Source organism: Leucoraja erinacea, chromosome 9 (genome assembly GCF_028641065.1).
Source record: "Leucoraja erinacea ecotype New England chromosome 9, Leri_hhj_1, whole genome shotgun sequence".
Classification (NCBI taxonomy): Eukaryota; Metazoa; Chordata; class Chondrichthyes; order Rajiformes; family Rajidae; genus Leucoraja; species Leucoraja erinaceus.
Genome location: NC_073385.1, coordinates 20,468,931 through 20,483,592, shown reverse-complemented (window position 1 = coordinate 20,483,592; position 14,662 = coordinate 20,468,931). Strand labels below are relative to the sequence as shown.

Below are 14,662 nucleotides of genomic sequence, written 5' to 3'. Positions count from 1 at the left end.
TAATCTTCTCAGGAAGTAGAGGCGCTGATGTACTTTCTTTATGATTGCATCAGAGTTCTGGGACCAGGAGAGATCTTCAGAAATATGCACGCCCACAAATTCTTGACCCTTTCCATCATCGAGCCGTTGATATAAACGGGACTGTGGGTTCCTATCCTACCCCTTCCATAGTCCTTAATCAGTTCCTAGGTTTTACTGGTGTTGAGAGCCAGATTATTGTGCTGGCACCATTTGGTCAATTGGTCGATCTCACTTCTATACTCCGACTCATCACCATCAGTGATTCATCCCATAACAGTGGTGTCGTCAGCGAACTTGATGGAGTTTGCACTATGTCCGGCTATGCAGTCATGAGTATAGAGTGAGTACAGCAGGGGGCTGAGCACGCAGCTTTGATGTGCTCCCGTGCTGATTGTTAACGAGGATGGCACATTTCCACCAATACGGACAGTCTGTGATCTGTGGATGAGGAAGTCGAAGATCCAATTACAGAGGGATGCGCAGAGACCCAGTTCTGAGAGTTTGGTAACCAGCTTGGAGGGGATGATTGTACTAAATGCCAAGCTGTAATCAATGAATAACAGTCTGAGATATGAGTTTTTGTTGTCCAAGTGGTCCAGAGCAGAGCGGAGAGCCAGTGAGATCGCATCCATCGTTGTTCTGTTGTGGCAGTAAGCGAACTGCAGTGTGCCCAGGTTTTTGTCGAGGTATGAGGTGATTTGCGCCATGATCAGCCTCTCAAAGCACTTCATCACCACAGACGTTAGGGCCACTGGTTACAGTGCAGTACAGTAATTTTGCAACTACAACCTCCCACCATCGAAGGGATCTACAGGAGGCGCTACCTCAAAAAGGCAGCTGGCATCATCAGAGACCCACACCACCCTGGCCACTCTCTCATCTCGCTGCTACCATCGGGAAGAAGGTACAGGAGCCTGAAACTCAAGAACAGCTTCTTCTCAGCAAGCAACAAGCTCTTGAACATAACACTACACATTGATATGCAGGGGTAGAGTGTAGATATTATGCAGGCAGATGATCAGTCTAACCTGGCCTCATGTTTGGCATGGACATGATGGGCCAAAGGGCCTGTCTCGGCATTGAACTATGTTCTATATTCTAACACTGACCACATCAACAATGGGCTGTGTCTCTGCTCTCTGGACCAGATTTGCACTATTCTGTTTAACTAATATTATGGTTATTAATTTATGGTATTATTGATTATTATTGATATATCTGTGTGTTATTGGGTTTATTGGCCTGTACGCTGCAGCAGGTAAGTTTCATTATTCCATTGGTGGTATACATGAAAATTAAATTAAACGTCTGAAGAAGAGTCTCGACCCGAAACGTCGACCATTCCTTCTCTCCAGAGATGCTGCCTGTCCTGCTGAGTGACTCCAGCTTTTAGTGTCTGTCTACAATTAGCCTCTCTCTCTCTCTCTCTCAACTCTAGCCAATCCTTTGATTATTTTGGTGACAATGTTGGAGGAGGCGATGGGCGGTGGGACCTGCCCGTACCTGTGATGGTGCTCACCTTGTTGTAGCAGCGGATGAAGAGGCCAGAAATACTGGTAGGTTTGCCCCTGTTTTGACCTTTTGCCATTATTGATTTTAATATACACAATTACACAATACAATTTATATGTCACTTGAACCTCATAGAGGTAAGTTTCAGCCCCCGGCGTGCGCTGAAGAAAAATGCCGCAGGAATTAAAGCCAGTTTTAAAAAGATGATGTAAGGCCCTCAAATCAGGTTCCTCGACACTCCAGCTACTCGGGGCTGGGCCAGGATGCGGCGACGCTCGGGGCTGGCCAGCCGGCTGCTGGGCAGAGCCAACGGCATGGTGTGCTGGAAGTTACTAGCTGCTCGTTTCAGGAATCGGATCACCAGCTCCTGTACACAAAGATCCATGATGTTGTCACTGTAATCAGAGCCCAATCCCAATATTCCACCCACCTCTCTGAGGCTGCCTCACCATCCAATATCAACGTCAACATCAAAGCCACCAGTTACTGTCAGAGAGTCCTTGGAAAAACATCTCCTCCTCTCTTGATTAGTACAGGTGACAGGGGTTACAGGGAGAAGGCAGGAGAATGGGAGAGATAGATCAACCATGATGGAATGGTGGAGTAATTTGATGAGCCGAATGACCCAATTCTACTCCTATTCCTTATGACCTTATGAAAGCTTGTACTCGCTAGAATTTAGAAGATTGAGGGGGGTCTTATAGAAACTTACAAAATTCTTAAGGGGTTGGACAGGCTAGATGCAGGAAGATTGTTCCCGATGTTGGGAAAGTCCAGAACAAGGGGTCACAGTTTAAGGATAAGGGGGAAATCTTTTAGGACCGAGATGAGAAAAACATTTTTTCACACAGAGAGTGGTGAATCTCTGGAATTCTCTACCACAGAAGGTAGTTGAGGCCAGTTCATTGGCTATATTTAAGAGGGAGTTAGATGTGGTCCTTGTGGCTAAAGGTATCAGGGGGTATGGGGAGAAGGCAGGTACAGGATACTGAGTTGGATGATCAGCCATGATCATATTGAAGGGCGGTGCAGGCACGAAGGGCCGAATGGCCTACTCCTGCACCTATTTTCTATGTTTCTATGAACCCTCTCCAACGAGAGCACAGCAGCATTCTCTCTCTCGCTGCTCCTCCTCTGTGATTCCTCTACACCATTGTTTTCACACCTTACCCTTCCATATCTCTGTGTCTCCCTCTCCCCTGACTTAGTCTGAAGAAGGGTCTTGACCCATAAACGTCACCCACGTCTTCTCTCCAGAGATGCTGCCTGTCCCGCTGAGTTACTCCAGCATTTCGTGTCTGTCTTTAGATCAATAATCCCAGGCCTCTTTAGATCTTCTCAATCATCCAATATGATCAAAGCCCAGAGTTGGAGTAACTCAGCGGGTCTGAGGAGAACAGTGTATTGTGCGGCACGGTGGCGCAGCGGTAGAGTTGCTGTCCGACAGCGCCAGAGACCTGGGTTCCATCCTGATCTCGATTGCTATCTGTACGGAGTTTGTACGTTCTCCCTGGGACCCCGTGGGTTTTCTCCGGGTGCTCCAGTTTCCTCCCACACTCCGAAGACGTACAGGTTTGCGGTTTAATTGGCTTTTGCAAGTAGTTCCAAGGGTGTAGGAGAGAACTAGTGAAGGGAGTGATGGCTGGTCTGCGTGGACTCAGTGGGCCGAGGGGCCTGTTTCCACACTGTATCTCTAAACCGAATGAGGCCACATCAGGAGCATCCTATTCCTGCCTTCTCCAGACCCCTCTCACCTACATCCAAGACACCTCACACGGCCTTCAACTCTCCAGTAATGTCCAGTGTGCAGGCCCCCATCTTCACCATGGACGCCCAGTCCCCCTACACCTCCATCCCCCACCAGGGTGGTCTCCTCTGGACACTGCACTGCTGGTTTACCATCTGCTCCTCCTCGCGGTCAGCCTGCGAGCTGGCTTTGTTTTGTCCGCAGCACTCCTGCAGCAGGCGAAGCTGCACTCGGTGCAGGTATGCAGCAAAGGCCATGCGTGCCTGCACCTTGCTGTGGGCACAAAGGAGAGCACGTCAGAAGTGTCAGCAGCACGGGCATGCAGACACATCACACCCGGACCCCCGTCTGCACATATTGTGGGACGCACCTTAGGTTGGCTCCTTGCTGTAACATCTGCACCAGGTTGGGCCGTGGTTGCTGCTGGCTGCGCTCCTCTCTGCTCTGGGTCCACGCCTCTCCCCTGATGGCCGTGTGCTTGCCCGCTACCTCCTGTGTGGGAGCTCTCCGCTGCCTCTCATCCACGCCTCGTTGTGCCACCAACGGCGGGGCCTTCCCTGGACCTTTGCCGCTGCAATCGAGCAAAGAAACTTCTGCTTCGCACTCTGAAGCCTCCTCCTCATCAACATCCTCCTCCTCCCCCTCCTCCTCCTCCTCCAGCTCACTCTCCGAACCACAGGATGAAGCAGCCGGCACAGTGTGCAGAGACCCTGCAGAAAGACACAACGTCACCACATGTGGACAAGCAGTGAATCAGGACGGCTATAACGTGACAACAGACAATAGGTGCAGGAGTAGGCCATTCGGCCCTTCGAGCCAGCACCGCCATTCAATGTGATCATGGCTGATCATCCCTAATCAGTACCCCGTTCTTGCCTTCTCCCCATATCCCCTGACTCCGCTATCTTTACGAGCCCTATCTAGCTCTCTCTTGAAAGCACCCAGAGAAGCAGCCTCCACCGAGGCAGAGAATTCCACCTCTCTCCAGACTCACAACTCTCTGCGTGCCACTGGCAAGTCGGATTCATGGGAGTCCCACGGTTTTTATACATCACAGCTTCTATTTCCCAGGAGTAAACATCACTTTCATCAGTGATAGGAGCAGATTTACACCATTCGGCCCATCAAGTCTACTCTGTCATTCAATCATGGCTGATCTATCTCTCCCAACTAACCCCATTCTCCCGCCTACTCCCCATAACTCCCGACACCCGTACTGATCATATCACCAGCAACTTGTCGTGGACCAGCCCATCCAAACAATGGCTAACAATGCACACCAACGTCCTCTCAAGGCTCAGTAAGTTCGGCATTTCCCAATAAGCCTTCACCAACTTCTACAGATGCGCCGTGGAAAGCATTTTATCGAGTGGCATCACCGCATGGTTTGGGAACAGCTCCATCCAAGACCACAAGATATCACAGAGTCTTGGATCTACAGTGGCCCAGGCCATCACATAAACCAACTCTGTGTCACTGAAGCTGTTTGTTGTATGGGGATAAAACATGGAAAAAGGCCCTTTGGCCCACCAGGTCTGTGCCGACCAGCAATCAGCCTGTACACTAACAATATCCTACACACTAGGGACAATTTACAATTTTTACCTCAACCAATTAACCTACAAACCCATACATCTTTGGAGTTTGGGAGGAACCTGGAGCACCTGGAGGAAACCCACGCTGTCACGGGGAGAACTTGGTATAAACAGCACCCGTGGTCAGGGTGAAACCCGGTTCTGTGGCGCAGTGAGGCAGCATCTCTACCGTTGTGCCGCCCTGCTGCGCCACTTCACCAGGGGTGTTGAGGAAGACAGATTGAGGCGGGGTATCTATTCTGTGGAGCACTGACCTGAGCCTTTCCCCTGCGCTGTTTGCAGGGTGACTTGCTGCTGCTGCCGGTGTTTGCGTGCCTCCAGTGACAGCAACTTCCTCTCGTACTGCTGTAAGTGTTTCTGACATTGCACCTGCAGCACCTCATGCCGGCACTGTGCCGCTGGGCTGCTCTGCCTCACGCCGTTACTGAGAATGAAACAACAGCACGCACACTTTAAACATTCACATGCAGGTCGCTCCGACACTACCAACAGGTCCCGTTTATACACACGTCCACAAGTCGACTTCAGTTCAGTTCAGTTTAGTTTATTGTCACGTGTACCGAGGTAACTGGGGTTGCCAACTGCCCCGTATTAGCCGGGACATCCCGCATTTTGGGCTAAATTGGTTTGTCACGTACGGGACCGCCCTTGTCCCGTATTTGACTGCTGCAAGTCGGGTCGAGGGGACTGTCGGATCGGAGCGCCGCATCTGGCTCCGCCTCACCCGTCCCGACATAGTGCAGCCTATGGAGTGCAGCAGCAGTGCCTCGCCCGTGGCCCCGTCGGTCAGTCGGTCAGTCAGCCCGGCCAGCTGTCCGACCTTCGGATCTTCGCTTACCGCCGACACCACCGCCCCTCCTTCTCATGGACGATCATCGGTTCATGAGTTGGATGGGGTGCCGGGCCAAATCTCCAAAGCTGGCCCGCCGGCTGGGCTTTGTGTGCAGTCCAGCACCCGGGCCAACTCATCATTGACCCAGCCACGGCCGACTCGATCAACGAATTGCCGTTGGGAATTTGTCCTTTATTTTGACCTTTTGTCCCTTATTTGGGAGCAAGAAAGTTGGCAACCCTACGAGGTACGGTGAAAAACTTTTGATTTTCGATTTAGTCCATGTCACAAAATACACAGAATCACTCATTTACAGTCCACAGTAACGTAACAGTGTTGATTAGGATCCATTAATATCAATGTTTATTTATTGTTCCCCTGCCCATTCAAAATGGCCACGATGGTGACTGATCACCTCAGGGAGGTTCCATGTCAACACGCTCTTTGTCCCCAGACTAGTGCTCCTTTTAAAATTAGGAATATTAACGGGAGATAATGTGAACCCAGGGAGTTTGTGCCCCAGGGAGGGCCTGTATATTTAGGAGCAGGCCATCAGCCCTTTGAGCCTCTGTGCCATGCATAGAATATAGAACATAGACCAGTCCAGCACAGGAACAGGCCCTTCGGCCCACCGAGTCCCCGCCGACCAGCGATCCCCGCACATTAACACTATCCTACACACACTAGCGACAATTTACATTTTACCAAGCCAATTAACTTGTTCGTCTTTGGAATGTGGGAGGAAACCAAAGATCCAGGAGAAAACCCACATGGGGCACGAGGAGAATAGAAACATAGAAACATAGAAAATAGGTGCAGGAGGAGGCCATTCGGCCCTTCGAGCCAGCACCTCCATTCATTGTGATCATGGCTGATCGTCCCCTATCAATAACCCGTGCCTGCCTTCTCCCCACATCCCGTGACTCCACTAGCCCCTAAGCTCTATCTAACTCTCTCTTAAATCCATCCAGTGACTTGGCCTCCACTGCCCTCTGTGGCAGGGAATTCCATAAATTCACAACTCTCAGGGTGAAAAAGTTTTTTTTCAAAACAGAATGTACAAACTCCGTACAGACAAGCACCCGTAGTCAGGATGGAACCCGGGTCTCTGGCACTGCAAGCGCTGTAAGGCAGCAACTCTACCGCTGCGCCACCGTGCCGCCCTGTCTCCTGTATATCTCCTACAAGCCTCACCCCCTGACTTTAAACCTTTGCTCTCTGATATTTAACAGTTCCACCCTGAACTAAAAAAAAAGACTGACAACTCAAAAACGAGGATTCCAAATGGGAAAAGAAGATAAATGAGAATAATGCTGTCCTGTGGAAGTTTAGACCAAAGTCTGGCATGGGCTGACAGCCACTTACCGAGCTCTTGCTAAAGCTGCCGGTCTCTTTGCCCTGAAACAGAGGGGATAGGAAATCAATCAACGCTGCATTCCCCTTCACTAGAACACCTCCCCCCACAGAGCTCAAACACCGTGAAACAGGTGAGATGCTGCCTCCATCACAGTGTGTTGGCCATAAGGAGAGCTCGCACACACTTGGACTTGTCGCTGGAGGGCCTGATAAAAGTGAGAACATTATAAGAGGCATAGAGAGGGTAGACAGCCAGAGCCTTTTTAAAGGATGAAATGGCAAACACTTGAGGGCATAGCTTTCAGGTGAGAGGGGCCACGTTTAGAGGAGATTTGCAGGGTCACTTCTATTCTTGCACAGAGGGTGGTGGGTGCCTGGAACGCACTGCTGGGGTTGGTAGTGGAGGTAGATACGATAGTGGTGTTTAAGATGCTTTTGGATAGGCACGTGGATATGCAGGGAATGGAGTGATGTGGATCACATGCAGGCAGAGATGAGTTGAGCTGTTGGGCATGGACATTGAGAGTGAAGGGCCTGTTGCTGTGCTGCATTAACCCTAATGCTCTATGCTGTATGCAAACACACGTGCAGAAGCTGGGGAGGTAAAGAGTCACAATGTGATCCTGACCCAAAACTAATAATATTAGGATTATCAGAACAAAGCATAAAACTTACATTAAACCAGACATTTCCTTGATTATAGTATAATAATTGGGAAAAAATTAATATTAACATTTTGGAAAAATCCAACAACCCCCACAATTAAAATGTGGATAACGGAAATGTCTGAGACCTTATATTTGGGAAAAAATTAGACTTGGCTTAATTGACAATTTGCTAGAATATGGTCCCCATTTATTGATTTTCTGAAAGGGTAAACTGTTTCAACGCGGAAGCTGGACTGAAATTTGAATCCAGGACTGGATGAACAATTACACTCTATAATCTACGGACCTATTTCCAAAATTGTGTTATTGGCCATCTTTTTTATTTCTTTTTTTTTCACCCTCCCCTCTCTATTAGCTTATAGTCTCCTTTTTCTCTTCCCTTATTTCTTTTTTCTCTATAGCTCTATCTTTCAAAAAAATTGATTAAAAAAAAACTAGAAGCTGTGTTAATATGTAACTGGTGAACAAATCGTGTTTTGGTTATGATATGTATATGCTTCTAATAAAATATATATTTTTTTAAAAAGAGTCACACAGTCCCAGGGATAAGGAGAGGAATTGCAGCTGGCCCGACCAGAGAAGGTCAACACTTCACCTCCCCTTGGGAAATGAGGCGGGAAGGTGCCTGAGGTGTCGGTGGGGGAGTGATTGAGGACCAACGACCATACTTGTATAGTTTTAAATTAGTTATTGAAAGAGGTGGGACTAGTCCACAAGTTAAAGTCCTGAATTATGTAAAGGTCAATGTTGTGGAGGAGGAGCATTCAAAGAGAGGGACTGTTTGCATCTTAGGTAGACAGAAATGCTGGAGAAACTCAGCGGGCGAGGCAGCATCTATGGAGCGAAGGAATAGGTGACGTTTCGGCTCGACCCGAAACGTCACCTATTCCTTCGCTCCATAGATGTTGCCTCACCCGCTGAGTTTCTCCAGCATTTTTGTCGACCTTCGATTTTTCCAGCATCTGCAGTTCTTTCTTAAACAACTGTTTGCATCTTGATAGGCATGGACACTTTTACACTCAGAGAGTTGTGAATCTGTGGAATTCCCTGCCACAGAAGGCAGTGGAGGCCGATTCACTGGACATATTTAAGAGAGAGTTAGATTTAGCTCCTGGGGCTAATGGAATCAAGGGATATGGGGAGAAAGCAGGGACAGGGCACTGATTCTGGATGATCAGACATGATCATATTGAATGACGGCGCTGACTCGAAGGGCCGAACGGCCTACTCCTGAACCTATTTTCTATGTCTTTGTCTAAGTTGGGCTGACGGGTCAGTTTCCATGTTGTGTGACTATGACTATCTCTCAGTCGGCTGCTTACTCGTCCACCTGCTGATGGTCAGCCAATAAGATCAGCCTGAGCCGTGCTGCTGATGGTCCAACCCATCAATAACAATCTGTAGCTGTGGGCGGCTGGTCCGCAGTGAGACTGGACCCTCTGGGAAGGTGTTAGTCATGGCCCACTGACAGGCCATGCTGACAGAGAGCCTGAGGCCTGTGCGTATCCCCTTTCCCCAACGTACCCTTGCTTGCCCGCGAATAGACGCACCGCCAGCACATGGTTCAAGGTGGTTTTATGCTCCAGAAAGTGCCTGAAACGGATCAGAAACACAAACGTTAGGGATCAGAAACACGAGCAGGATGAATCTGAACTAGCTGTCACAGAAAGTAATACAGAAACTTAGAAAACAGGTGCAGGAGTTGGCCATTCGACCCTTCGAACCAGCACCATCATTCAATATGATCATGGCTGATCATCTAAAATCAGTACCCCGTTCCTGCTTTCTCCCCATATCCCATGATTCCGTTAGCCCTAAGAGCTAAATCTAACTCTCTCTTGAAAACATCCAGTGAATTTGCCTCCACTGCCTTCTGTGGCAGAGAATTCTACAGATTCACAACTCTCTGGCTGAAAAGGTTTTTCCTCATCTCAGTCCTAAATGGCTTACCCCTTATTCTTAAAGCGTGGCCCCTGGTTCTGGACTCCCCCAACATGGGGGACATCTCGTGACCAACCAGGGGAGATCTCCATGTTCTGCATCAGATAAGCTTCTCACTGACTTCCTCCTCGATGTGGTCTCATGACCATTTACTGCCGTTTGTACTCCTGTTGGGACCAGCCAGCTTGGCTCACTCACTCATCAAGCCAACCACCTCGTCCTTCCATGCCAGCAGAATAGCAGCGCTGTTCAGCACCCGAGGAAGCCCAGTCTGTACCAATGGTGATGAAGTGGGACTGGTCAACATCACCATTGGACAATCTGCCCTGATCCAACCACAAGGATGCTACAGTTGTCCAAGGGACTGATAATCTACAATGCTGAGAACTATATACATTATGTATCTTTCCCTTTGCTTGACCTATTGTAGAGTTGGACTAGATTGAAGTGATCTACTTCGATAGGGCGGCACGGTGGCGCAGCAGTAGAGTTGCTGCCTTACTGTGCTTTCAGCGCCAAAGACCCGGGTTCAATCGTGATTTCGGGTGCTGTCTGCTCGGAGTTTGTACGTTCTCCCCATGACCCGCATGGCTTTTCACAGAAAACGTTGGTTTCCGACCATACTCCAAAGACGTACAGGTTTGTACAGTCGGTTAATTGGCTTGCTATAAATGTAAATTGTCCATAGTGTGTGTAGGGTAGTGTTAATGTGCGGGGATCGCTGGTCAGTGCGGACTCGGTGGGTCGAAGGGCCTGTTTCCGTGCTGTATCTCTAAACTAAACTAAACTAAACTAAAAAAAAGAATGTTCAACAAATCTTTTACTTGTAGAAACAAGGAACTGCAGATATTGGTTTACACAAAATGCTGGAGTATCTCAGTGGGTCAGGCAGCATCTCTGGAGAACATGGATAGGTGATATTTCAAAGAATGCTGGAGTAACTCAGCGGGTCAGGCAGCATCTGTAGAGAATGTGGATAGGTGACGTTTCACAGTGCTGGATTAACTCAGCGGGTCAGGCAGCATCTGTGGAGAACATGGATAGGTGACGTTTCACAGAGTGCTGGAGTATCTCAGCGGGTCAGGCAGCATCTGTGGACCAGTGACATTTTGGGTCGGATTCCTTCCTTCACTATACTTTGCTACATATGAGGATAATAATCTTAAAGCTGAGGTGACAGTGTTATTGGTCCCATCCTTCCCGCAAGGGCAGGGCATAAAGATGTGTGGTCACAACCAGGATACAATCCCAAGCCAACACATCTGTCCATCTTGGTGAATGAGCTAGCTCGTGGACACATCAAGACCCTGTGACGGGGCTGAGCTGCAGCCTGCTAATGCTTGCCCTGGGCATACTACACTGGCACAGCCCTGGCACTACATGCATATACACAGATCAAAGCAAAGCTTTTCACTTTACACATTTGCTTTTCACAAAGCATTTCATTTCAGTGCTGGCCTCACCCATAAAACTCCCAGCTGTCAGCCATTGGAAAGATGCGTATGAATCCTCCTTTTCTCTCATTCTCTTCCATGGCATGGCGTAAAACCTTTATCTGTGGATAAAATGAGGGACACAAGCAATCGTTTAGTTTAGTTAAAGAAAAAATGCTGGAGGAACTCAGCGGGTGAGGCAGCATCTACGGAGAGAAGGAATAGGCGAAGTTTCGGGTCGAGACCCTTCTTCAGACGGATGTCGGAGATGGGGGGTTTGTCAGTCAGAAGAAGGGTCTCGACCTGAAACTTCGCCTATTCCTTCTCTCCATAGATGCTGCCTCACCTGCTGAGTTTCTCCAGCATTTTTTGTCTACCTTTGATTGTTTCAGCATCTGCAGTTCTTTCTTAAAAGTTTAGTTTAGTTTTCTGTTTAGCTTAGAGATACAGTATGGAAACAGGCCCTTCGTCCCACCGATTCCACACCGACCAGCAATCCCTGTAAGCAAGACACATTATCCTATACACACTCTTATTCGTATACAAAGCCCTTAACGGGCTTGCCCCCCCTATATCAAACATTTTCTAACCCACCACTCTACCTCCAGGTCCCTCAGATCGGCTGACTTGGGGCTACTGACTATCCCACGGTCTAGGTTTAAGCTCAGGGGTGACCGCGTTTTGCGATTGCAGCACCTAGACTGTGGAACAGCAGCATCCCTCTTCCCATCTGAACTGCCCCCTCCATCGACTCCTTTAAGTCAAGGCTCAAAACCTATTTCTACTCCCTAGCGTTTTTGAGCCCCTCAGAGGGGGCGCTGTAAACATTTTATGCCTGTATTGTTAGGTCTGTGTACCATTGTATGTAGCACATTAGTACCTGCACTGATTTACAGCACTTTGGTCAACGTGAGTTGTTTATAAATGTGCTATACAAATAAAATGGACTGACTGACTGATGGAAAATGTACAATTACGCTAAAGCCAATTAGCCTACAAACCTTTGGAGTGTGGGATGAAACCGGAGCACCCGGAGAAAACCCACGCGGTAACGAGGAGAATGTACAAACTCCGTACAGACAGCACCAATAGTCAGGATGGAACCCGGGTCTCTGGCGCTGTGAGGCAGTAACTCTACCGCTGTGCCACCGTGCCAGCCAATAGAGATTGGGCACAGAGGTTGTACATGGAACGTGGTATCGTGCTAATAGGTGGATATTTATAGACGGACATCTGAAGATGAGTGGGGGCCTGGTGAGCCATAGGGCCCTTTCCTGCTTTGTGTGCCTCTGACTCAACTATCATCGCTCTTCCCCACACCTTCACCAGACATTACTCTGGGCAGCACAGTGGCACAGCTGATAGAGCTTCCTGATCTCAGGTGCTGCCTATGTGGAGTTTGCATGTTCTCCCTGTGACCACGTGGGTTTCCTCTGGGTGCTCCAATTTACTCTCACATCACAAAGATGTGCGGGTTTGTAGGCTAATTGACCCTCTGTAAATTGCTCCTAGTGTGCGGGGAATGGATGAGTTCACATAGAATTAGTGTGAGCGGATGATTTATGTTCGACGTGGACTCGTAGGGCCGAAGGGCCTGTTTCCATGCTGTAGAGTCATAGAGTGATACAGAGTGGAAACTGGCCCTTTGGCCCAACTTGCCCACACCAGCAAACAATGTCCCAGCTACACTAGTCCCACTTGCCTGCGCTTGGTCCATAACCCTCCAAACCTTTCCAATCCATGTACCGGTCCAATTAAATCTTTTCCCCTTCAACTTGAACCTATGTCCTCTGGTCCTCGATTCCCCTACTCTGGGCAAGAGTCTCTGTGCATCGACCCGATCTATTCCTCTCATGATTTTGTATACCTCTATAAGATCTCCCCTCATCCTCCTACGCTCCATGGAATAGAGACACAGCCTACTCAACCTCTCCCTGTAGCTCACACCCTCTAGTCCAGGCAACATCCTCGTAAACCTTTTCTGAACCTTTCAAGCTTGACAATATCTTTCCTATAACATGGTGCCCAGAACTGAACACAATACTCTAAATGCGGTCTCACCAATGTCTTATACAACTGCAACATGACCTCCCAACATCTATACTCAATACTCTGACTGATGAAGGTCAAAGTGCCAAAAGCCTTTTTGACCACCTTATCGACCTTCAAGGAATCATGCACCTGTACTCCTAGATCTCTCTGCTCTCCAACACTCCCCAGAGAACTACCATTCACTGTGTAGGTCCTGCCCTTGTTCGACATCCCAAAATGCAACACCTCACACTTCTCTGTATTAAATTCCATCAACCAGTCCTCAGCCCACCTGGCCAATCGATCCAGATCCTGCTGCAATCGTTCACAACCATCTTCACTATCTGCTAAACCACCCACTTTTGTATCATCAGCAAACTTGCTAATTTTGCCCTGTGTGTTCTCATCCAAAACATTCCTCTAAACAAGACACTGTGGTAGACACAGTGCAGGAGTAACTCAGAGGGTCAGCCAGCATCTCTGGAGAAAAAGGATGGGTGATGTTATGGGTCGAAAACCTTCTTCAGACTCAAGATGCGAGGAACTGTGATTGCTTTGCCTAAATCTTTAAGAAGTACTTGGCAATTAACCATCCTGATCCAGGGAAAAGGTTTGTGCCTCAAGAGTTGAAAGGCAAGAGGTATAAATGAGAGTTTGATGAGTTTTTGCTGGGTTATGGCGGGACAGTTGACAGGAATGGCATGATGTTGAGACTTGTGTACATGTTGGAACTTGGAGGAATACAATGTGAAAAGGCAAAAGCATGTTAATCCTTGGATCATTTTCACCTCGCTTCCCCCAACATCCCTCAAAACATTCTAACTTCTAGAACATAGAAACATAGACAAATAGATGCAGGAGGAGGCCATTCAGCCCCTCGAGACAGCACCGCCATTCAATGTGATCATGGCTGATCATCTAAAATCAGTACCCCGTTCCTGTTTTCTCCCCATATCGCCTGATTCTTTTAGCCCTAAGAGCTAAATCGAACTCTCTCTGGAAAACATCCAGTGACTTGGCCTCCACTGCCTTCTGTGGCTGAGAATTCCACAGATTCACAACTCTTTGGGTAAAAAAGGTTTTTCCTCATCTCAGTCCTAAATGGCCTACCCCGTATTCTTAAACGTTATATTATAAACAGATAGAACTGTCCCATCACTAAGATGTTGTTGGACATATTTGTGGCCTATTTCTGTGTAAACGTACACCAGCTAGACTTGTTAAGCAGCAGCAAGCAGCCGCAGGGTCTGGTGTTAGTGGTTGGGGCTGAGGGTGGAGGGGACAAGGCTGCCAGAACTCCTGGTCTTCCCAACATGTACAGGGATCTCCCGGAATCACCTTCACATTCGCCATGGACTTGGTTGAGTTCCTGAATGATGGCATATTTGCTGAGCACGGTCTCCCCCAGATAGCCTGAAGCTTCACTGTATACTCGAGCAAAGCTTCACTTGACATCAAACATCTCTTGGCAATTGCATGCACGGGCCCAGTGCTAGGATCACCATATCTGAGGAAGGATGAGCCGG

At 48.4% G+C, this 14,662-nt stretch overlaps 1 protein-coding gene across 1 annotated transcript in view; it reads right to left on the bottom strand.

The window, feature by feature from the left end:
* ttll5 (tubulin tyrosine ligase-like family, member 5) overlaps nucleotides 1–14,662 on the bottom strand; it is a 156,790-nt gene that overhangs the window by 78,101 nt on the left and 64,027 nt on the right. The window contains 8 exon segments of the mRNA XM_055640286.1: nucleotides 1,541–1,574; nucleotides 1,788–1,900; nucleotides 3,433–3,553; nucleotides 3,651–3,990; nucleotides 5,130–5,299; nucleotides 7,073–7,105; nucleotides 9,256–9,324; nucleotides 11,136–11,227. Of these exon segments, the coding sequence (XP_055496261.1) occupies nucleotides 1,541–1,574; nucleotides 1,788–1,900; nucleotides 3,433–3,553; nucleotides 3,651–3,990; nucleotides 5,130–5,299; nucleotides 7,073–7,105; nucleotides 9,256–9,324; nucleotides 11,136–11,227 (972 nt within the window).